The sequence below is a fragment of the Plecotus auritus genome, assembly GCF_963455305.1.
Source record: "Plecotus auritus genome assembly, chromosome: 1".
NCBI lineage: Eukaryota > Metazoa > Chordata > Mammalia > Chiroptera > Vespertilionidae > Plecotus > Plecotus auritus.
Genome location: NC_137770.1, coordinates 99,915,809 through 99,941,772, shown reverse-complemented (window position 1 = coordinate 99,941,772; position 25,964 = coordinate 99,915,809). Strand labels below are relative to the sequence as shown.

At 37.6% G+C, this 25,964-nt stretch overlaps 1 protein-coding gene across 6 annotated transcripts in view; it reads right to left on the bottom strand.

Moving 5' to 3' along the window:
• Positions 1–25,964, bottom strand: part of LOC308247949 (sperm-associated antigen 6) — a 55,676-nt gene that overhangs the window by 9,554 nt on the left and 20,158 nt on the right. For all 6 annotated transcript variants that reach the window (XM_080667823.1, XM_080667825.1, XM_080667824.1 and 3 more), the window contains 5 exons: positions 25,671–25,854; positions 9,439–9,644; positions 8,386–8,559; positions 6,070–6,222; positions 3,244–3,435 (listed from right to left, as the gene is read on the bottom strand). In XM_080667823.1, coding sequence (XP_080523949.1) covers positions 3,244–3,435; positions 6,070–6,222; positions 8,386–8,559; positions 9,439–9,644; positions 25,671–25,854 — 909 coding nt within the window. The remainder of the gene's footprint in view (positions 1–3,243; positions 3,436–6,069; positions 6,223–8,385; positions 8,560–9,438; positions 9,645–25,670; positions 25,855–25,964) is intronic.

Below are 25,964 nucleotides of genomic sequence, written 5' to 3'. Positions count from 1 at the left end.
CACATATATTGTATGATTCAATTTAAATTAAATGTTCAGAAGAGACAAATACACAAAGACAGAAAGTAAATTAATGGTTGCCTGAGACTAGGTAGGGGAGATATGGAATGATGGCAAATGGGGGAATAAAAATGTCCTAAAATTAAACTGAGGTGTGGTTGCACAATTCTGTGAATATACTAAAAGCCAATGAATTGTACACTTTCAATGGGTAAACTATATGGTATATGAATTATATTTCAGTAAAGCTGCTAAAAATTAAAGGGAAGAACCATCAAATAATTATCTTAGAAATAGTTTTATAACTAAGGTGATAGAATGAACTTATTCAAATGCAAAAACTAACATTTCAATAGGATGCCTCTAAATCAAAACAAATGAAAATGCAATTACCTGAATATTTAAAAAATATATATGGGTAAGCTTATTAAAACGATGTATTTTTTTAGTTTTTAATCAGGTATTTGAAATAACATATGTACAGGCAGATAGTAAGGCTATATGAAAATATGCAAGAAATTCCAAGGGGTTGCTCATTGGTTCTCTTGGATCAGAACCAATTAGAGAATGCTTATAGAAGTTAACATGCCTTTGGGACAAAATAAACTTAAACATGGCCTTATAATTTGAAAGCTGCCACAGAGTAACAAATGAGAAATACCATTAGACAGTTCCTGAAGCTCTTGGTTGCATTTTCCCTAATGAGATAATGTCAAATGAAACAGACTTGATCTCTCATTCAACAACTTATAGAATCCAAGAGACCTTGGGGAAGGAAAAAAGGATGATCAAGTCTCTACATTAAGAAAAATATTTGGATGGACTTAAAGCAAGCATGTCAAACTTGCAGCCTACAGGCTGCATGCGACCCACAATGAATATTTTTGCGGCACAGCCAATTTAACAGTATATAAGAAACGTTTTAATAAAAATTTCGTAACTTAATTTTTACAATATCCTGTTATACATAATCTATACTAATAAAAGGGTAATATGCTAATTAGATCAGGAGATCTTCTGGATGTCCTTCCAGACAAAGTCATGGTGGCAGGGCCAAGGCAGAGGCAGTTAGGTGTGATCAGGCCAGGAGGGGAGGGCAGTTGGGCGCAAGCAGGATGGCAGGGGGGCAATTGGGGGTGAGCAGGCTGGCAGGGGGGCAGCTGGGGGTGATCAGGCTGGCAGGGGGGGCAGTTGGGGGTGAGCAGGATGGCAGGGGGCAGTTGGGGGCGAGCAGTCTGGCAGGGGGGGCAAGCAGGCCAGCAGGGTGGGGCAGTTAGGGGTGATCAGACCAGAAGGGGGGGCAGTTGGGGACAATCAGGCAGGTAGGCAGGTGAGTGGTGAGGAGCCAGCAGTCCCAGATTACAAGAGGGTGCAGGCCAGGCTGAGGAACCGCCCCCCCCCCCCCCCCCGTGCATGAATTTCGTGCACCGGGCCACTAGTTACGAATAATGAACTACAACATTTGCTAATGATGGATTACTATAATCGTGTTGCATTTATTACCCTTATGCACCTTATGTGCAGGCGCACCATTTCTGTCCACTAATACTAGCAGCCGATTGCCACGTCATTAGACTTGGGCTGACTTGTTTGGTATGTGCAACAGGAAATATTTCGCGTTTGGAGAACAAGAAAAATAGGTTTATTTGCATTAGTTATTAATTGTGCAGTTATTCTGTGTCTGGTAAGTCAATGTTCAAGAAAATATATTAATTTTTATTAAAATGTTTTATTATTTTATGTTAATGATTACTCATTTATTTCAGGCCTTTGTATTCAGCATGTCTCTAGAAAAATAAACCTACTTTTCTAAGAAAATTGAAGCTTTTGTTTTTTTGTGGCCCACATAAACTTAAACCTTGTTTATTTGGCCCGTGTTAGCCTTTGAGTTTGATATGCTTGACTTAAAGCCTTGGAAGATTGCTAATAGTACAATGATTGATAGACTTTAAAACAACCTTTGTTAAAATAAAGCACAATAAAATTATATTTTACTCCAGTGATTTTATACATCATAATATCATTGTAATTTATTTAAAGCCAAGTTATATAAACTTGGTAGTATATAAAGTATATGGGGTGGGCAAAGTAGGTTTATAGTTGTGAGTCTGTGAAACAGTTTATTCTTGTATTATTAATTAATTACTATATTTATTTGTATTATAATTGTAAACCTACTTTTGTCCACCTATTTGTTAATTTATTATTTTAATTAAAAATTAAATATAATTTAGCACTTCTTAATTTTACTTTGAATTATTGTCTTTTCTGTGCACTTCTTTAAATTCAACTCAATTCTAAAAGTTGTTTTCAAAAAATAACTTTTTCCGAATTAGGTAGTGTTTTCTTTCCTTAAAATTCTATAATTATTAAATAACCTGTCCTACTTTATAGTCATGTTTTGTGAATCATTTTAGTAGCTAGTAATATTTTTTCAGAAAGCTGGATTTTAAAAAATACATATTTTAAAATGTTTAATTTAGTGAATAATGTGGACATTTTTCTTTTAAGGAACAAATTTAAGACATATAATTTAAAAAAATAGGCAGACTTGGAGTTAGGAGAAGTGGATCATGGCTTCAGGAACACCCCTTGCCCAGTTACATTTACATTTGAAAGCACCTTAAGTTCTTTTGGAATCAAATTTTAAAATAATATATATTTTTATATCAGTTTATATTGATATTTTTATATTGATTTCAGAGAGGAAGGGAGAGGGAAAGAGAGAAACATCAATGATGAGAGAATCATTGATTGGCTGCCTCCTGCATGCCCCCTGCTGGGGATTGAGCTGCAACTGGGGCATGTGCCCTGACCAGGAATCAAACCATGACCTCCTGGTTCATAGGTTGACCCTCAATCATTGAGCCACACCAGCCAGGCTGGACTCAACTTTTAATGTAAGATGGACTTACTCTGCAGCCAATTCTAACTCCAAGATTCTATTATTCTTCAATGCCTATTCTATAAGAAAAAGCAAGAGGCATGTAGAAGGCAACAACCTGACATTCATTTTACAAACAACTTTGCATCTGCAAAGATCTTTCTTTAAAACATATCACTGATGTTAAGAGACAAGGGTAACCCATTTTCAAAGAAGACTCTCCTCAGTTCTTCTGATAAATTTGTATTTCTTGACTCATAAAAGCAATATTGTCCATAATGAAAATTAAGATATTTTAAATTACACATTGAGTCAAAATCTAACACATCTTTACGAAACAGTAAGAATTAAGCACTTGCTTTTACTTGAAGATCCTCAGAGCTTTCTGCCGACATGTACAAAGAAAGCAGCACTGGCAGAATGTTTGTGACTGCGACGGCCCGTGCATGCTCCGGAGTGTGTCTCCCGATCTGTGCCAAGGCCCAGGCCGTGGCAGCCTTAATGTGATCTTCTGGTTCTTCGGACAAGCAGACTGACAGCTGGGGCACACCCTGCAGCGTTGATCAAAAGAGCAAGTGTTATGAATCCAGAGCTGGATGAAAGAGTCTCCCCTGTCTCTCAAACATTAGAAGAAATCATTTGGCCTTGATCTTTTTCCCTAGATGGTTCAATAAATGGGCACAGCACAGGGGCTGTCATTTTTCAAGTCAATAAAATGACTAGAACAAATTTACCTTAATTATCTGTTGCAATCCAACTAAATTATCTCTGCTAGCATTTACTCACCAAATACAGAGGTATTTAACCAAACAGTAGATGCCACAGATTAATAGGTAGGCAAAGCCAGATTCCACTGTGACAAATTTAAATGCTTAGATTTTAAAATCTTTTATTTTACTTTGGTAAAAAACTTAATTTACAATCCTTTAAAATTGACTTTTCACTAAGTATAATAGATCCGACAACAAAATAACTACTTTAGATTTGAAATCCAATGAACAATATGAGCTAGAATCCTACTTAAGTAACTTTTAGATTAAATATGTTCACTACAAAGACCTTTCCTGAACTAGTAAATAAATGTCCATTAATTTTGGCCAGCTTTTATTTTATTTTAAATATGTTTTTTTTTATTTATTTTATTTTAGAGAGGGAGAAAAGGAGAGAGAAGAAAGAAAGAGAGACAGAGAGAAACTTCCATGTGAGAGAGGAATCATAGATTGGCAGCCTCCTGCATGCCCCATACTGGGGATTAAGCCCTCAACCCAGGCATGTGCCCTGACCAGGAATTGACTGGTGACCTTTTGGTGTATGGGATGATGCTTAACCAGAGCTTGGTCAACTTTTAAGTGATAGTTTTGACCATTTTAACATGACTGAATGTCAAAGTAGAAATTATTACTTTTGTTACACAAATAGTGCGTGCTTGCATTTTGCATTTCAGGCTTCAGTTTTATCTAAATAATCAAAACAGAATTAACTAAAAGGCCTAGATCTGTTTCTATATCTAAGGAAGAATCCAATTGCCAAATCAAATTATAATTCCAGATTCTGTATTGGAATAACTTTCTAACTAATTTGAGACTATAATAATTATCACCTTAAATTTAGTGCCACTAAAGTCAATGTCACAACATCATGCTACCATAGCAAAATCCCAATGATCATGTACACTTTTCCCCTCTGCCTTTAAATTTGATTATTAAGACCAATTTTTCTCAAGAGACCTGCCATATTTCTTCATTGGCTTCTCTTTTTCCAACTAAAAATGTCTATCTGCCAATACAAAACGTCAGACCTGTCTTCAGAATGAGGCAACTTTCTAGAAAGTCCGTATTCTGGGACCTATCAAGATTGAAGAAGCAGGAGGAGAAGAGGTCAGCCTCTTCCACCCCAGCCTCAGTTGTTATGAATGGCTAACGAGATAAGAAGCATGAATGTGCTTTGAAAATGATAAAGTATTATTTACACATGAAGTACTGCTATTAGTCCTTAGAGTCCTATGTAGGAAAAAGAACGACACATAGCTGTGCGGTTTCTCTCAACTAACTGAGATCTTCAACTAACTGAGAGACAATGAGGTGGGCGAGGCCAGCAGCAACCCTGCACCAAAGGAGGGGGGCGGGGTGCCTCCTGGTTAGTTTGGAGAAGAAATACAGGAAGCAAAAGCAATTGCTGCTTCTTTCATCATTCTGCCTATATATAAGCTTTCTGCAATCCACAAAAGAACCAAGAATCAAAAATCCCAGTGCTATCCCCACAGTGACCCTTCAGAAAGCCGCACTCCAGTGCTAGTCAATATCATAGTCTTTGGTAAGAAGAACAAAAGGAAAAGCGTAGGATAAAAAGTGAGTTAAGCAAAGAATTATCAAGGAATAGGTAGGAAATAAAGATCTGAGGCTCCCTTTTATTCTGAGGATTAGCAAGGGATTAAAAAATATCCACACTTCTGTTTAACACAGCAGCAGATTTTCTATGCTGATAAGAAACCCGCACCCTAGAGGGTTGCTGGAGACACACAGCGTCTGTAAGCACACAGCTTCTGAAGTGTTTCTCAGGAGATCAATAATTGTTCATTTAAGCAGTATTTCTGGGCACCTACTATGTGTCAGGGATACACTGTATGGTGTGTTAATACCAAGTTGTAAATTGAAATGAGGCCAAATTCTTAGAGCAAAGACACAAAACATCACTATCTGACATGTGCTCTGAATTGCCTACATCTAAAAAGGGAAATTAGTTCATGAAAGCTGAAGGAAAGTGGATAAAAAGGGATGTCCTAGCCATTGTCATCTCCTGCACAAATGACAGGTAAGGGGAGCATGACCACTGGGCATGTAATTTATAAGAATAGTCTTTAGTCAAAGTATGCTTCACATGTTTGTAAATATATACTCAATCCTTCAAGGATACAAGTACACTGAATGTGTCAATAAAGGTAACACTACTACTCAGAGGTATTGATATTTTGTAGATATTAAATACTGAGTAAAACTATAAAGTGCCTGAAAGTAAACTTTACTTCAAGCATTTCTTTTGGAAACTTACTAATGAACCCTGAATAATTCTTCGGGTTTCTTTCTCTCTGGTCAGTTACATTTTATGATCGGTGGGAGAGTATTATCATGGTTCTATCTTAGAATATCTCACTGCAATAACTAGAAGAAAACTAAGCAAGAACAAACCTTGCTAATGATCACCGCCATTGCCAGGTTCTCAGAATGAGCCGCCACGTAACCAAGCATCATGATGCCAGGCAGCCGTATGTTTCCTTTGCAAGACCCAATGCAGTCAATCACGGCCGCTACTCCTCCTGCGTTCACTATCAGCTGCGAAAGCTAAGGAAAGGAAGGTGACTGTGAAGCATAAGATGATTAAACATTACTTTACTATTGTCAAACATTTTTACTTAGGACCTGAAAACACCTGGTAAAATTTGAAATATGATTTAATGAAATTTCTATAATTATTAAAAAATATACAAATATAATAATCCAATTTTTTTTTGGTGTCAATCCTCACCCAAGGATATTTTCCATTGATTTTTTTTCTTTTAATCTTTATTGTTGAAAATATTACATAGGTATTTTTTTCCCCATTAACTTCTTCCAGCCTGCTCCCGTCCTCCCCCACCCCCCCAGGCCCTCATCACCCCATTGTGTCTATGGGTTATGCTTATATGCATACAAGTTCATTGGCTGATCTCTTCCACTAACCCTCCCCAGCCTTCCCTCTGAGGTTCAACAGTCTGTTCATGTTTCTATGACACTGCGTCTATTTTTGATCATCAGTTTATTTGGTTCATTAGAGTTCACATATGAGTGAGGTCATGTTATACTTATCTTTCTCTGACTGGCTTATTTCACTTAGCATAATGCTCTCCAAGTCCATCCATGCTGCTGCAAATGGTAAGAATTCCTTTTTTTTATAGCAGCATAGTATTCCATTGTGTAGATGTACCATAGTTTTCTAATCCACTCATTTGCTAATGGGCAGTTAGGCTGTTTCCAAGTCTTAGCTATTATAAATTGTGCTGCTATGAACATAGGGGTGCATATATCCTTTCTGATGAGTGTTTCAGTTTTCTTAGGATATATTCCTAGAAGTGAGATGACTGGGTCAAATGGGAGTTCCATTTTTAATTTTTAGAGGAAACTCCATATTGTTTTCCACAGTGGCTGTACCAGTCTGCATTCCTACCAGCAGTGTATGAGGGTTCCTTTACTCCACAACCTCCAACACTTGTTGTTGGTTGATTTGTTGATGATAGCCATTCTGACAGGTGTGAGGTGATATCTCGTTGTTTTGATTTATAGCTCTTGGATGATTAGTGACTTTGTGCATGCTTTCATGTGTCTCTTGGCTTTCTGTATGTCCACTTTGGAGAAGTGTCTATTTAAATCTTTGCCCATTTTTTAATTGGGTTGTTTGTCTTCCTTTTGTTGAATTGTATGTGTTCTCTATATAATTTGGAGATTAACCCCTTATTAGATGTATCGTTGGCAAATACGTTCTCCCATGTAGTGGGGTCTCTTGTTATTTTGAAGATGGTTTCTTTTGCCGTGCAGAAACTTTTTATTTTCATGTAGTTCCATTTGTTTATTTTCTCCTTAGTTTCCATTATCCTAGGAGATGTATTGATAAACATATTGGTATGAGAGACGTTTGAGATTTTGGTGCCTATGGTTTCTTCTAGGACTTTTATGGTTTCACGTCTTACATTTAAGTCTTTCATCCATTTTGAGTTTATTCTCGTGTATAGTAGTGTAAGTTGGTGGTCTAGTTTCATTTTTTTGCATGTATCTGTCCAATTTTCCCAACACCATTTATTGAAGAAACTGTCTCTGCTCCAATGTATGCTCTTATCTCCTTTGTCAAATATTAATTGAGCATAGTGGCTTGGGTCAATTTCTGGGTTCTCTGTTCTGTTCCATTGATCTATAATTAATCCAATTTTGAATGTACAAATATACTGTGTGGAGTTTACTCTGTGCTTCAATTTTCATGCATTGATAGCACAACTTTTATCCCTCTTCTAATGGAAGTCAAAATTTCTCACCCAGACACTAATAAGCCTAGGGCTTGTTCCTAATTAGCTAACTACTGAAAGCCCCAATCACAATTAGTGACTATGAAGCAGGTTACTCATTGAATGCTGAATGACAATGTCAGACTTGAAATATCTTAGCCTAATTATCCCCCTTTGCAAACAGTGGTTACTAGCTGATTATTACACTTCAATTATAAAAAATTTCAAGCAAGTGAAGATGTTAGGTGAAATAAAGAATGAGGACTTTAAACTTTAGTGAAAGGACAGGACAGCTCCCCACAACAAAGAATTATCTAGTGCAAAATGTGCACAGTGCTCACGATGAGAAGCCCTGCCCTAACCAAATCATGTGGTGCAGCACCTGGGCCTTGTATACAAATTGATGTTTTACTTTACAACGAAAACTAACTAATATTATTGTATTTAAAAAACTATTTTTTTTTTTTTTTACCTCGGGTGTATGTTTTGCAATCTCTCGAATTAAAGTAGAAGCATTTTTCTTCACATATTCATCTTTGTCCTTCAGGCAAGTAAGAACAACTGGAAAAATCTCTGCTTCAACCACCATTTCAGCCAGATCCACAGAATGTTTTGCAATCTGACTGAGAGCTGAAAGGACCTGACGCTATCAAGCAAAAAACCACAATGAAACAAAGCATTACATGGAGTCCACTGCAGAGATCAGATATAATTTAAGCAGCTTAATACAAATTCCTTTATAAAAAGAAAAAACTACATATGTAACATAACATAAGATTTCTGAGTCTTGAGACATTCACATCCTAGTCTTAAACCTAAATACTCAATTTCTTAAATTCCCTAATTTCCCACATTAAATGTCACAGTTTTCTGTGGACTATTTAAATCTCTATCACAGATGATCAAGAATATGACCTCTGGATAAATACTATTTCTTAATTATGTAATACTTAAACTGTTCATTTACAATATATGTGCTAATACAGTACAAAAAAGTCAGGCAGAACGAACATCTTATGTTTGGCATGATGCCGATAATATTTCAAAGAATTTTCTATTGCTTAGTTAACATTAACAATTTTAAAATCTTAAAGACATAACTATTAGCATATAAAAGTATAATTGGAGACTATTAACTGAAAATTAGATTTTAGGAAGCTATAAAAAAGACAAACATAAATATATGACAACTTTCATAATAAACTTAAATATAGTGGTGGGCTAGAAAACCTTTAGGTCCTTCCCACTCTGAGATTCAATCATTTTGTGATTCCTTATTTTAGTATTAATGTTAATACTGATGCTACTTCTACTTTTTAGCATTGCACATATTTTCCCCAGTCATGTCTTTATTATCTAATCCTTACAGCATATTTTTCACATATGAAAAGACCAAATACATAACATAGGCATATCTGTTTTCAATGATAATTTACAAATTATTTTTGAAAATATATTCATCTGTACACATTTTCCATTTTCTTAGATTAACAAAAGTCTGTTTTTTTAACTTATTTTTAAATACCTTCAATTTAGCATCAGGGTTCAGAATCATCTGGGCTAAGTGAGCAATAGCTCCTGCATCCACTACTGTCTGTGCTAACTCTGGCGAATGCTTTGAAATATCACTGAGGTCCGAAGCAGCAATCCTTTTCAAAGCAATTTCTGGCTCCTGGATACAAAGCACTAACAGAGGAACTGCTCCCGCATCCACCACAGCTTGTGACAGTTCTGTGGGTCCAAGAAAAGGAAGTGAGTATGGGTGACTGACCCCTCTGCAAGCCATTCTTCTCCCCGACAGATACAGCAAAGAAAAAAAGGGGAGGTAGTTCACTGTCTCGACATCTGTATTTGCTTCATAAACCACGTGGACCAATCCGGAGCTGAAAAGAATACAGGTCAATAGATGGACCTCCATCTACATGAACACATTTGAGGTAGATTTGGCTAAAATGGCTTGTTTGTTTTTTTAAGAGAGTACGCAGATGCCAGCTGTTGAAGCTCTGACACTTCTGCACTTCTAGTAGGCAAGCACTTTATACATGGTTTACAATAACAGAGAAAATAGAAGTACCAAAAATTTACCAACCACACTAATTAGGCAGTGTTTTGTGCTATTTACATGAGTAAAGATTAACATGAATCTTGTGCTAATAATGTCGATTTTTAAAATCTCTTCATCTTACAGTATTAAAAAGATTTTTTAAAGTCCTGGCCAGTGTGTGTCTACCCATGCACCGGAAGGTCACCGGTTCAATTCCAGTGAGAGCACATGACCAGGTTTCAGATTGGGTCCTCGGTTAGATCATGTTTCTCTTTCTCCCTTTCCCTTCCTCTCTCTCTGAAAAAACCCCAAGATTAAAAAAAACCACAACTTTATACAAAAAAAAGGTGCATTTTTATTGTACATATAAAAATACTTTTAATCTACAACTAAACAGCATACTCTAATATATATAAATGTTAATGTTTAGATAAAGCAATAAATTTACCATAACCATTTTATTTGTCAGAAATAAACATCTTTTGAATATATACGTTGATTTATTTGTGTGTCCAAGAATAACAGCTGTGAAAATAACACTTTTTTTTATCCTCACTGGAGGATATGTTTCTATTGATTTTAGAGAGAGAGAAACATCGATTGGTTGCCTTCTGTAGGTGCCCTAACTGGGGATGGAAATAGAAATGTAGATATGCTCTTTGACTAGGAATCAAACCCCAACCTTTTGGTGTAGGAGGTGACACTCCAACCAACTGAGCAACCCTATCTACAATTTTGCATTCTGCTTTAAAAGAACTTAAGTGAAAAATGCACATTTTATCATTCAAAGTTCATTGGCATTCACACTTCGCTCCAGCCGAGTTTTAGGTAAGTCCCTGCCTCAAGGAGCTCAGGCAGTGGAGGAGGCTAAATGGTAAAGGGCCACTGGTGCCCTGGTGGAATTCTCTACGAGGACACACAAAGGAAGGAGGAACAGACAAGGGAGACAGAAATGAGACATTGGATGGTTAGTAAGTTTACACGGTATTTTTATAAAAGCGGTCCCTGGTCAGCAGTTGTTGGTGTTATTCCTTTTGAGTAGTTCCTTGAAGCTACACGTGGGCTTCCACTGTCCACTTTCATTCCTGAGGATGAAGCCAGTCCAACATTTTTTAATAACTGAATATTATTCCACTGAGTAAATATGCCATAAATTTACTTAACAATTCCCCTCCTCTAGGACATTTCTGTTTATTGTTGTTTTTTTTTGGGGGGGGGCATTATAAAGTACAGTATAGTGAACCTCTTAGTGCCTTAAGATTACGTATTAGTTATTACTGCTATGAAACAAATGACCCAAACTCAGCAGCTAAAATGACATCATTTATTATCTCACATTTCCTGCGGGTCAGGATTCCAGGAGCAGCCTTGCTGGATGGTCTTAGCTCCGAGTTTCTCATTAAGTTGCTGTCACACTATCAGTTGGTGTTGCAGCCATTTGAAGGCACAACGTGGGGAGGATCTGCTCCCAAGCTCACTCATGTAGTTGTTGGGAAGCTCGGTTTCTTGCTGGCCACATGGCTTTCCATAGGCTGCCTGAGTGACCTCATGTCATACTAGCTGGCTTCCCCCAGAGCAAGTGATGAGGGAGAGAGAGAGATCCTATGACAGAAGACTTGATCGCCTATAGCTGGTCACTCATTCTCAGAAGTGACATACCATCACTTATGCTGTATTCTAGTGGACACATAGACCATGCTGGTACGATGTGGGAGAGGACTATACAAGGGTGTGAAATTCAGGAACCAGCATCTTTGAGGGGAATCTTGGAGGCTGGCTACTATGTGACATACATACATACACATATAACTCTACATATATCCATCTATAACTCCACATATATAACCACCATATTGTCCTTTAACAAATAACTATAAAGCATAGGCACAGTAATTCTAAGTCAGTACTTTCCAACAGGAACGTGAGCCACATATATAATTGAAAAATTTCTAGTGTCTATATTTAAAAAGTAAAAAGAAAGGTGAAATTAATTTTAATAACATACATCATTTAACATAATATATACAAAATATTGTAATTTTAACATGTAATTAATATTTAAAATTTTTAATGAGGTTTCACATTCCTTTTTCATAGCAAGTATTAGAAATTCATTGTGTATTGTGTACTTACAGCATATCTCAACTAATCTGCTACATTTTCATTGGAATGCTCTAATCTCTACTTAGATTTCAAAAAATTTACAGTTGAAAAAGTAGGTTCACATACCCAAGTTGTTCAAATCATGCCTAAAAGTGTTCCAATAATTGATAGTTAATTTAAAATTTATATTAATTAAAAGTAAATGAAATTAAAAATTTAGTTTCTCAGGTACACTAATCATAATTCAAGTAACATTTGACTAGTGGCTACCATATTATTAAATCATTGGTGGGAAATCAAAGGAGATATAGAGAAATATTCTATGACACAAATGTTTAAATAGCTAATGTTTATTCAAGGCTAGAGGTCCTATCCTGAGCAAAATGCTTTTTAAAAAAATATTATTTTAGAGAGAGAGAAACGTTGATGTTAGATAGATAGATACTAATAAAGGAAAAGAGTAAAGGGAATCGGACATGAAGAAGCATAACAGCAGGCTGGTGTGGCTCAGTTGGTTGGGTCTATTCCCGTGCACCAAAAGATTGCTGGTTCGATTCCTTGTTGGAGCACATGCCCAGGTGGCAGGCTCCATCCTGGATAGGGTCCTGCAGAAGGCAGCCGATCACTGGATCACTCTCACATCGATGTTTATCTTTCCCCCTCCCTCTCCCTTCCCCTCTTTCTAAAAAATAAAATCAATAAAAAAAATATATTTTTAAAAAAGCCTGATAAACTGGGAAACTGAACTCAATATTGGACTTGCTTTACTAGGAAGCTACAGCTTCACACACTCCACAGCGGGGAGGGATAGAACAATAAAAAGGAAATTCCTCTGCTGTGCGATGCATAGTTGCAAACAAGATGACAACCATAGAGGCCTGTCAGTGTAGCCTGGGAAAAGGACTGGATTGGATAAAGGCCCCAGACCTCCCCCCACACCCCCCAACGGAGATCTGGAAAATGGATTGGTTAGGGGGAGGAACCAGCAGAAGCCCATGGCAGGTAGGGAAATTGGTTAGTTTGAAAGGGCACCTAGTCCTTCCCAAGCACGAGATAATAAACCAAGCTTGACAAAGAGGCTCTCTCTCTCTCAGTAACAAGTGTGCGCCCTGTTCATTTGCCCATTCTGTCTCCCAGCAGGCCTGTGGGTCTAGCAGTTGTATGGCCAGCAGCCACACGGACTCCAAGTGTGGGCCTGGGCACAGCCAGCCAGATTGCAGCCAGGAACAGACTAAACCACCCAGATGGGGATGGGCTGAAGAGGACTAAGTTTTAATATGGCACCAAAGTGTCTGGACACTGGCCCTATTTCTGGGACAAGCTGGACTTCTTTCACCATAGGATGAATAGAGAAGAGACATTGGAAACTGAGGGCAGCCTTCTATTTCTACCCAAATAAATCTTGCAACCAGAGTACATCTTCCTATATGTGGGTCTCTGGAATGCTGACCTTGCAATTCCATGAAAGAAACCCAATTTCACCTGCAAAAGTTCCACTTATTTATACATTTGTTGGTTGATTCTTGTATGTGTCCTGATTGGGGACTGAACCCACAACCTTAGTGTATTGGGATGATGCTCTAACCAACTGAGCTACCTATCCAGGGCCTTGAGCAAAATGCTTTGATGCAACTAACTTACTAGTATACAACATTTTTTTATAGCAAGCTGGTTCATTCATCTAAAATCACAGATAAGAGAAAACTAAGCCCCCAAATTAACTGTGCAAATTAATCAGAAAACAGTAATTATACAGCAATATTTTCCTATACACCATGAATTTAAAAAATTTTGGTAAGAGAAGATGATGAACATAACTTATGTCAAAGTACAATTCTTATGTTAATGAAGTCCTAAGTTTTTAATAGCTAAAGTCTCATGTAGATGTTTGTGAAATGCTTAATTGAAGTGTGGTAGGCAGTTAGACAGACATGAGCAGACAAGGATGATGAGCCAGGTACAGGTCACTAGGGTAGAAAGCCCCAGGTGCCTAGTAATGGACAATTGTAGGGTGGGACCTTGTCCCAGGGTGACCTTTCCTCACCAGCATATCACTGGTCACATGGTTTGGACCCCTGACCTTTCATATCGCTGGTCATTCAGTTTAGACCCCTTGACCTTTCCTCCCTAGAGATAACATCTAGGCCTCAGTTGTATTTCAGCTCCAGGCCCAGAAAAGCAGCACAACCAGACAAGTGATGCCACTGCTGACCTCAGTACCAGCTGCATTGACTAATGACCCCTGCCCTTGAGCTGACCAATCAGGAGAGACTAGATCAGTGGTTCCCAACGTGGGGCACATGCCCTACAGCAGGGCAATTTGATTTTTAAGGGGGGCAATTTGAGAATGAGTTATTAACAGTGAATTTTTGCATTTTTATGGTTCTAGGGGCCTCGTATACAGTATATAAATATATGTATTGTGACATATCCAGGCATTTCAGTTCTCTATTATATGTTTTGAAACTTTATTTGCTATTTTTCTATATCACTTCATATTATTATTATTTTTAACAATTTCTTAGTGATTTCTTTCTCAGTACTTCAACTGTCCTTTCATTTATTTTTCTCTTTCATGGATGCCATGTTCTTTGGAAGCTTGTTTAGACCAAGTTAATGGCCTTTTAGGCTTCCTCCACATGAATAGGAATTCACTTTTTGAATAATAATAATCATCAGGATTTTAGAGATGCTTAGGTGGGGCATGGCAAAAAAAATGTTGGGAACCACTGCACTAGATCCTGAAAGAGCACACCTGGAAAGCTGATGAATATTCTATTGAGATCTTCCCCTGGGACCCTCTCTAAAATCTCCACCCTTAATATCCTTAGGACAGAGAACCCAGCAACCTCTCCCGGGGAGCACACCAGCACCTTTCCCCTCTCCCTTCCCCTCCCACCCTACCCCCAGGCACATCACATTTACCTTCCTCACTTCTAAGCCCTCTTTTTTAAAATATATTTTTATTGATTTCAGAGAGGAAGGGAGAGGGGGAGAGATAGAAACATCAACGATGAAAGAGAATCATTGATTGGCTGCCTCCTTCACGCCCCCCACCGGGGCAACCCAGGCATGTGCCCTTGACTGGAATCAAACCCAGGACTCTTCAGTCCACAGGCTAATGCTCTATCCACTGAGCCAAACCAGCTAGGGCAGCCATGACTTACTTTTAGTTAGAAAGATTTAATTTCAGACCACCTATGTGGTTGCTTTAGTATTATATATATATATATATATATATATATATATATATATATATATATATATATATTTGGCATAAATTATATATATATAATTTATGCCAAATATATATATATGGCATAAACATCATTTGATTCTATGCTTATGTGTTTCTCAAACCCTCCAAGATATTAAAAGGATAAAATGGGCCCTGACAATGTTGCTCAGTGGTTGAGCATCAACCCAGGAAACAAGGGGTCACAGTTCCATTCCCCAGCAGGGCACATGCCCTTGTTGCTGGCTCGATCCCCAGTAGGGGGCATGCAGGAGGCAGCTGATCGATGATGTTTCTCTCTCATGGATGTTTCTATCTTTCCATTCCTCTCCCTTTCTCTCTAAAAATCAATAAAATCTTATTTAAAAAAAGAGAAACTTAAAAAAAAAGAATAAGATGATACAGAAATCAACATTATATACAGGTATCAGTAAAGATAGTTGTCTGTGGGGCTTATTTATTTTAATCCTCACCCAAGAACATTTTTTCCATTGATTTTTAGAAAAAGTGGAAGGTTTGTGTGTGGGGGTGGGGGGGCGCGTAGAGAGAGAAAGAAACATCAATGTGAGAGAGACACATTGATTGGTTGCCTCCTGCACCCACCCTGACTAGGGCTGGGGATCAAACCTGCTATCAGGTCCATGTCCTTGACTGGGAATCACTGGCCAGGGCCTGTGGTGCTTTTAAAATAATTTTTAATTAACAAGCTCTTGTTTCCTTTTCCCATCCATCCTTACTTACTCAGATATTTGTTAGTAACATACGGATTTTTAAAAAGTTAATTACTGCCCTAGCCAGTTTTGTTCAGTGGGTAGAGCGTCCGCCTGTGGACTGAAGGGTCTCCTGTTCGATTCCGGTCATGGGCATGTATCTTGGTTGCAGGCTTGATCCCTGGCCCTGGGTGAGGCGCATGTGGGAGGCAACCAATCGATATGTCTTCTCACATTAATGTTTCTCTCTCTTTCTGTCTCTCCCTCTTCCTTCCACTCTCTGAAAACCAACGGACAAATATCCTTGGGTGAGGATTCACAAAAACCTATAAAATAAAAAGTTAAGTACTGCTTCCTAAGCCTGTTCCACACATTTTAGGATATTGGTATGTATATATTAAATGGCATTAGAAGAATATTTGCAAAAATTCTGAATTTTAAAATTGTTTTCTCCTTTAATCCTTTCATCATTCTATATAAGGGAGAAAGGGAGAAAAGAAGAAAAGAATCAGGCTGGCCAGCTCTGCCCGATTCTTTCCCTACATTATTTATTTAGTGAACAGGATACACTCTACTAAATGGTTCAGTAGTGTCCACACCAGCCGTTTCCTGGAAGCACTGCTCATTGTTGGCCGCTGCAATCTCCTCTCCTAACTGCTGCTGAGCTGGGATGGGACCTCCTCGCTTGACTAGTTAGGTCCTAAGGACATAACTCAGGTCTATGGGAAGAAGAATAGTCACACAGGTGGAAACCAGCCATCGAGGATTAAAACAGAGGTATCTGGGAAGACTTTTAAATAAAAGAAGGAGGTTAAAACAAAGAATGATGGGCTCTCATACACTTTCCTTTCTCACCATAAAAATGAAAAGTATCCGAAAGGTTTTGCGTAACTGCCAAACAGTTCCACCATAAACTGCTTTCTGACCAGAATACATCCTTCTACCTCTCTATAGATGAGGGTAGTTTCCTCATTTATAACATGACAATTATTTCGATAACTGAAATGTTTTAGAATGCCTAATCTAATGTATTCCTGTTCGCCAGGCTTTAGAACCGCCAAAATTTACAAGGGATTGAGTTTACAAGAGACAGCTAAAGCTCCCAAAACAAACACTTAAAACTCATTTTTGAGCCAAAATGTGGAAGATCGTTCATACCAGAAACTCTTCTATGGCTCCTCCTTCCTCACACTTCCAGCCAGGCTATTGCCCTCAGCTCGCCAAGTAACTCTAATTGCTGCCACACTCCTAACACAAGTCCACGGGAAGCACTCCTCCGCAGCGCTGCGGTGCTGCACACAGGAGCAAGGCCGGCCGAGGCTGCCAGGTGGGCGCAGGGCCGAGGCCAGGAGCACCGGGGAGGGCCTTTCTGGCCCCTCCCAATGAGAAGCACTGTGGCTCCCCAGCCCCACGCTTCCTTCTCACCGCTCTCACTCACAGCCCACCCAGGGTCCTCGCCTTACTACTTGTATCTCCAAAGCAAGACTAATCTTTAGAAATAGTGAGAGATTTGACATTAATTAGAATAATTCTGCAGTGAGGGTAATTGTGGCAAAAAGAGACAATCAATATGAGAAGAATTCCACCTCAGGTTTATATTTCTTAAAGTGTCTCATAAAACATTTCACCACTAATACTAAGAAGAAAACACAGAATGAATGTCCTCCCATTAATTTCAATATATTCCATTTTTAGGAAATTATCAAGAAAAAAAATCAGGTTATTTGGAGGTAAATCCTCTGTTTTCACTGATATTCAGGATGTGAATGGTGACTCCTTTTATTGCTTTCAAGATAACAATTCCCTTTCTTTTATTTCAAGAAAAATGATCTTAAATATAAGAATGTTATATGAAATAAACATTAATATCTCAAGAAAAATCTTTTTAAATATAATGTTACATGCAATAAACACCAATTATTCAAAAAATGATCTTACATATAATAATATCCACAAAAGTTGTAGGAAATATTAAAAATCTGCAAATAACAGGATTAATTCTATTATATTCTAATTTCCGCCCCCCTCTGGATCTATTTCTGTTCATCAGTTTATGTTGTTCATTATATTTCACAAATGAGTGAGATCATGTGATATTTATCTTTCTCCATCTGGCTTATTTCACTTAACATGATGCTCTCCAGGTCCATCCATGCTGTTGCAAATGGTAAGAGTTCCTTCTTTTTTACAGCGGCGTAGCATTCCGTTGTGTAGATGTACCACAATTTTCTAAACCACTCATCTGCTGATGGGCACTTAGGCTGTTTCCAAATCTTAGCTATTGTAAATTGTGCTGCTATTAACATAGGGATGCTTATGTCCTTTCTGACTGGTGTTTCTGGTTTCTTGGTATATATTCCTAGAAGTGGGATTATTAGGTCAAATGGGAGTTCCATTTTTAATTTTTTGAGGAAACTCCATACTGTTTTCACAGTTACACCAGTCTGCATTCCCACCAGCAGTGCACAAGGGTTCCTTTTTCTCCACATCCTCGCCAGCACTTGTCGTTGGTTGATTTGTTTATGATAGCCATTCTGACAGGTGTGACATGGTACCTCATTGTTGTTTTGATTTGCATCTCTCGGATGATTAGTGACTTTGAGCATGTTTTCATATATCTCTCGGCCTTCTTTATGTCCTTTTTAAAAAAGTTTCTATTTAGGTCCTTTGCCCATTTTTTTGATTGGATTGTTTATCTTCCTTTTGTTAAGTAGTATGAGTTCCCTGTAAATTTTGGAGATTAAACTCTTATCAGAGATAACATTGGCAAATATGTTCTCCCATGCAGTGGGCTTTCTTGTTGTTTTGTTGATGGTTTATTTTGCTGTGCAGAAGCTTTTTATTTTGACGTAGTCTCATTTGTTTATTTTCTCTGTAGTTTCCATTGCCCTAGGAGCTGTATTGGTAAAGATATTGCTACAACATATGTCTGCTATTTTGCTGCCTATGGATTCTTCTAAGATTTTTATGGTTTCCCATCTTACGTTTAAGTCCTTTATCCATTTTGGGTTTATTTTTGTGTATGGTGTAAGTTGGTGATCTAGTTTAATTTTTTTGCATGTATCTGTCCAATTTTCCAGAACCATTTATTGAAAAGACTATCTTGACTCCTTTGTATGCTGTTGCCTCCTTTGTCAAATATTAATTGAGCATAATGACTTGGGTCGATTTCTGGGTTCTCTGTTCTGTTCCATTGGTCTATATGTCTGTTCTTGTGCCAATACCAGGCAGTTCTGAGGAACGGTGGCTTTGTAATATAGCTTGATATCTGGTATTGTGATCCCTCCAACTTTGTTCTTCTTTCTCAGGATTGCTGCAGCTATTCGGGGTCTTTTTGTATTCCAGATGAATTTTTGGAGAGTTTGTTTTAGGTCTGTGAGATATTCTGTTGGTATTTTAATGGGGATTGCATTGAATCTATAGATTGCTTTGGGTAGTATGGACATTTAGATGATGCTGATTCTACAAATCCATGAACATGGTATATTCTACTATCTGTTTGTGTCTTCCTCTATCTCTTTTTTCAGTATCCTGTAGTTTTCTGCATATAGGTCTTTTACCTCCTTAGTTAAGTTTATTCCTAGGTATCTTAATTTTTTTGGTGCAAAGGTAAATGGGATTGTTTTTTTTTTCATTTCTCTTTCCCTGAGTTCATTATTGGTGGATAAAAAAGCCACAGATTTCTGGGTGTTAATTTTGTATCCTGCTACATTGCCAAATTCATTTATTAAGTCTAGTAGTTTTTTTTTTTTTTTTTTTTTTTTATGGAGCCTTTGGGGTTTTTTATGCACAATATGTCATCTGCAAATACTGACAGTTTTACTTCTTCTTCTTCTTTTTTTTTTTTTTTAGGTGGGAGTCCCAGAAGGCCTGGGCACAGGCCCGGAGCAGGTCTCCAAAGCCGATTTCCGGCAGCCCACCAGAGTTGGGTGCAAAATATGGAACGCTTCACGAATTTGCGTGTCATCCTTGCGCAGGGGCCATGCTAATCTTCTCTGTATCGTTCCAATTTTAGTATATGTGCTGCCGAAGCGAGCACGACAGTTTTACTTCTTCTTTTCGAATTTGGATGCCTTTTATTTCTTCTTCTTGTCTGATCTCTATGGCTAGCACTTCCAGTACCATGTTGAACAGGAGTGGTAAAAAGTGGACATCCCTGTCTTGTTCCTGTTCTTAGGGGAAACTGTTTTAGTTTTTGCCCATTAAGTATGACATTGGCTATAGATTTGTCATATATGGCCTTTATCATGTTGCGATATGCTCCCTCCATTCCAGCTTTGCTGAGAGTTTTTATCAAAAACGGGTGTTGGGTTTTGTCGAATGTTTTTTTCTGCATCTATTGATATGATCATGTGATTTTTGTCTCTCAATTTGTTTATGTGATAAATTATGTTTATTGATTTGGGAATATTGTACTAGCCTTGCATCCCTGGAACAAATCCCACTTGATCATAGTGTATGATCAATATATTGCTGGATGTGATTTGCTAATATTTTGTTGAGGATTTTAGCATCTATGTTCATCAGGGATATTGGCCTGTAATTCTCTTTCTTTGTAGTGTCTTTATCTGGTTTTGGACTTAGGATAATGCTGGCCTCATAAAAAGAGTTTGCAAGCGTTCCTTCCTCTTGAATTTTCTGAAATAGTTTGAGGGGGTATAGGTGTTAGTTCTTCTTTGAATGTTTAGAAAAACTCCCCTGTGAAGCATCCTGACCTGGGCTTTTGTTTGGTGGCAGTGTTTTGATTACTGCTTCTATTTCATCGGTTATTATTAGCCTATTCAGGTTTTTTGATTCTTCCTGTTTCAGTTTAGGGAAATTGTATTTTTCTAGGAATTTGTCTATTTCATCCACGTTGTCCAGCTTGCTGTCATATAGTTGTTCATAGTATTTTCTTACAATCCTTTGTGTTTCTGTGGTGTCCGTGGTTACTTCTCCATTTTTGTTTCTGATTTTATTTATTTGGGTCCTCTCTCTTTGTTTCTTGATGAGTCTGACTAGTGGCTTATCAATTTTGTTTGTCCTTTCAAAGAACCAGCTCTTGATTTCATTGATTTTTGTATTGTTTTTTTCAGTCTCTATGCCATTTATTTCTGCTCCAATCTTTATTATTTCCTTCCTTCTACTTACTCTGGGATTTTCTTGTTGTTCTCTTTCTAGTTCTTTAAGTTGTAGGGTTAAATAGTTTATTGTTGATTTCTTGTTTTTTGAGGTATGCCTGTAGTGCTATGAACTTCCCTCTCAGGACTGCTTTTGCTGTGTCCCAGAGATTTTGGGTTGTTGTGTGTTCATTTTCAGTTGTTTCCAGGAAGTTTTTGATTTCTTTCTTGATCTCGTTGGTAACCCATTCATTGTTTAATAACATACTATTTAGCATCCATGTGTTTGAATCTTTTTGGGTGTTTTTACTGTAGTTGATTTCTCATTTCATTCCACTGTGATCTGAGAAGATGCTTGATATGATTTCAATTTTCTTAAACTTGTAGAGACTTGTTTTGTGTCCTAACATGTGGTCTATTTTTGTGAATGATCCATGTGCATTTGAGAAGAATGTATATTCTGCTGTGTTGGGGTAAAATGTTCTACAAATGTCTATTAAATCCATCTGATCCAGTGTGTCCTTTAGAGTCTCTGTTTCCTTGTTAAGTTTTTGTCTGGAAGATCTGTCCAGTGAAGTCAGAGGGGTGTTAAAATTCCCTACTATGACTTTATTGTTGTCAATCTTTCCGTTGAAGTCTTCTAGAAGGTTGTTTTTTTTAAAATATATTTAGGTGCTTTTATATTGGGTGCATATATGTTTACCAGGGTTATATCCTCTTGTTGGATCAACCCCTTTAGTATTATATAGTGACCTTTCTTGTCTCTTGTGATGGCTTTCATTTTAAAGTCTATTTTGTCGGATATGAGTATTGCTACTCCAGCTTTCTTTTTCATTTGCATGGAAAAATTTTTCCCATCCCTTCACTTTCATCCTGTCTGTGTCTTTTGTTTTGAGGTGGGTGTCTTGTAGATAGCATATGGTTGGGTCATGTTTTTGTATCCATTCAGCTACCGTACCCCTTTTAATCCATTTACATTTAGGGTTATTATTGAGAGATACTTATTTATAGCCTGTTTCTTCTTCTCAGCAATCCTTTACACCAATCTCTTTAGCATTTCTTGTAATGCTGGCTTTAGCCTTTTTTTTTTTTTTGTCTGGGAAGCTCTTTATTTGACCATCTATTTTGAATGATAGCCTTGGTGGATATAGTAACCTTGTTCGCAGATCCTTGGTTTCCATTACCTTGAGTACGTCATGCCATTCCCTTCTGGCCTGTAGAGTTTCTAAAGAGAAATCAGGTGTCAGCATTATGGGAACTCCTTTGTAGGTAAGAATTTTCTTTTATCTTGCTGCCTGTAAGATTATCTCTTTATCTTCAATTTTTGGTTTTTTAATTATGATGTGTCTGGGCATGGGTCTGTTTGGGTTTTTCTTGTTTGGGGTTCTCTGTGCCTCCTGAATTTGTGTGACTTTTTCCTTTACCAGGTTAGGGAAATTTTCTGCCATTATTTCTTCAAACACCTCTATGCCTTTCTGCCTCTTCTGGCAGACCTGGTATTCTAATATCGTTACATTTCACATTGTCTCACAGTTCCCTTAAGCTTTCCTCCATTTTTTCATTGTTTTTTCTTTTTGGTTCTCTGGTTGAGTGATATTTTCAAATCTGTCTTCTAATTCACTGATTTGATTCTCAGCTTCTCCTAATTGGCTGTGTATTTCTTCCAGTGTGTTCTTTATTTGTGTTATGTCATTCTTTATCTCAGACTGTTCTTTTTTCATAGTTACTATATCTTTTTTCATGCTGTTGAGCACTTTTGCTGTCTGTGGGTTCCCGGCCAGCCCTTTTGCGCCTCTGCCCCTCCTACCAGTCTCTATGCGGTCTCCACCTTTGGTCCTTGGGTATCAGGGTTCTCTCCTGTGAGTTTCCCGTTGATTATTCAGGAAGCCTTTCCATATTTCAGTTGTAATTCCAGCTTGTTCCTGGGAGCATGTCTGTGCAGCATCCTCCTACTCTGCCGCCATTTTTAATCTTGATAACAATTCCCTTTCCTTCAGAGAAGTCCATGCAGTAATCTCTTTGGGGAGCTTCTGGGTCCCAGGCCTTTAAGTACCATTACAGGGGGGATTCCATGTGGGAGCTGGTTATAACAAAAAACAAAAAAAAACTGGAATGGAATCCCTCAACAGACCCTGTATTATAAGGTATTTCTTTATTATCATTTAGCCTCAAACTCAACAAAAGGGAGGTCTGGAAAGGATACCAATGGGCACCTGCCTGAGAATGTATCTACACAGCTGAGCCTCCAGACTCTTTGGCACCACCCTTTGAAATACTCATGTTACAATCTGTTTGCCATTAAGTCCTCTGGCTTAAAAAAATTACTAAATATATTTGTGTAGTTTCCCCATGATAACCAGCTTCTGATTTAAAACACTGCCTTAGTTTCCCCAATCAATATATATTAAGCAATAGTCCTAAGGTGAACCTATCTGGGAAACCAAAATCCAGATATGAAGGAAATAATTTTAATATACTAATTCTGAACCATTCTAAGCATGATAATAGTTTTCTTTCTCTATTTACTTTTATATCACTGTATTTCTTTTTGTCTCCAATAGTGTCACCACTTTAAGAACCATATTAAACATAACCATGGGAGAACTTCTTACTGTTTCTGTTTTGACTTTCTTCTTCAATACTTTTTCACGAAGTACTCAGTGAAGCTGTATGGCACAGTGGTTAAGATGGGCTTGGATTCACACAGATTTAGACTCAAATTCCAGTTCCGCCTTTAACATAATTTCAGACATCCTCTCTAAGCTCCACTTTCTTCCTCTGTTTAACAAGGTGAGTAATACCTACCCTAAGGGTAGCACAGTCAAAATGAGATAATGTATTTGACGTATACTACACAGAGCCAGGCACTTAGTAATTACTCAATAAATGGTAGCTATTATTTTATAGATGTATACACATTAAAATCTGGAAAATGAAGAAAAAATCCTTAATTCTATCATCTTAGTAACACAAACATGTATCTCTTTGTAATTTATGTCCACATAAAAACTTATTTTTATACTAGAGGCCCAGGGCACACAATTCATGCTTGGGTAGGGTCTCTAGTGGCTGCCAGCTGCCGGCCAGGGCCTTCTTTTGTTCCACACCGCCCCCTGGTGGTCAGTGCACATCATAGCGAGTGATCAAACTTTTGATCAGTTGAACTCCAGAGGGGACAACTTTGCATATTAGGCTTATATATATATAGATTATTATAACTGGAATATACAATTTTGTTTTTTTTCTTTACATTATAATTACCATTTCATGTTACCATGTAGGATTCACAATTGCCTTTTTAATTTGTTGAATGAGAGTCCATTATGTAAACTACCATAATTTAACCTCTAAATTCCTGCCAAATAGTTGAGGTTTTTTGATATTGTGAATAATGCTCCAATAAGATTTGCATGAATATAGTTTTTCATTCTGTGGAATTCTTTCCTTAGGATGAATTCCCAAAGCAGGCTTTTTAGAGTAACCATAAACTCTTTTGTGACTTAGATTAGTTTTACCAAACAACTTTCCACATGTTGACACAATTTGTAGGGCATACACATTATCAAGTCCTCTCTAATCTTCAGTATTAATACTAATACCTTTCATTTATGGAGTATTGACTATGTATTTTCATACTCACAACAAATCTTGAATAACTGAAGTAGTTACCCTCTTTTAGCACATGAGGAAGTAAAGGTTCAGAAAGTTAAAAGCCATATCTAATGTCACATAGCAACTAAGTGGGAGAACTTAGACTCAAACTCAGGTCCTGTCTAATGCCACCGTGCCCTTAACCACTTGCCTATAGTTCTGCTTTACTCTTTCTCCGCCAAGTAATAACAGGTGGGAAAAGACATTTGCACCAATGTTTTAATATGCAGTTCTTGATAACGAGCAAAGTGATCATTTTTACATATTAGTTAAACTGCATATTCTTGTGCTACTTGTTTATGTTATTTAGCAACTTCTATAAAGTGGTGGGGCAATTTTGGTCCCTATATATTTTTTACTAATCAGGTGTGTCAGCACAGCCTTCACATGAGAGGTCCAGTCACTGAGCTGTCAGTTTACAAGAGAAGGTGATCCTTCTCTTTCTCCTCCTTCCTGTCCAATGTGGGCAGAATACAAACATGTTCTAGAAAGTTAAGTCAAGGTCTTTTCAACATTACTCACTCATATGATATGGCCCTGACTGATTTGGAACACCCTGCGTTAGGAGGAAGAGTGAAGACTCAATGCACCCTGAGGGGTGACAATCTAAAATAATTCTTAACTGAACCAATTTATCAAGGTTTTTGAGAATTAATATCTCATTTGTCCCATTTGCCACCCCACCCCCTTTCTCTTTCTGTCTACAAATTTCTCTTCTGCTAACTAAGATAAGACTGGAATGTATTGATTTTTTGTGTGAATTTGTAATTCAAATAACTTGGGCATCACTCAAAGCTTATCTCCCATAATGTATAGACGCATCATTGAAACCTCACTTATGCTTTACTAAGCAAAACCATATTTACCTAGTAAATATATACTTTAATAACCCCACTTTAAAATATGCCCCATTACCTGCATTATGTTTTGCAATATATCCAAGAGCCCAGGCTGCAGCTTCTTTGACTCCAGGGTCAAAATCTTCCAAGCATATCACCAGTGTATCCAGTGCTCCACAATCAACAATTGCCTGAGCTAGCTGAGGAGAGTGCTTAGCAACTGCTCGCAACACAAAGGCAGCTGCTTTCTTGTAGAAACGCTACAAGGATTAAATAGATAAAGCACAAAGTGAATTGAGCACTTACATAATGAAAGTTTAAAAACACCAAAACCAACGTACTAATAACATTAATATAATAAAGATCAAAA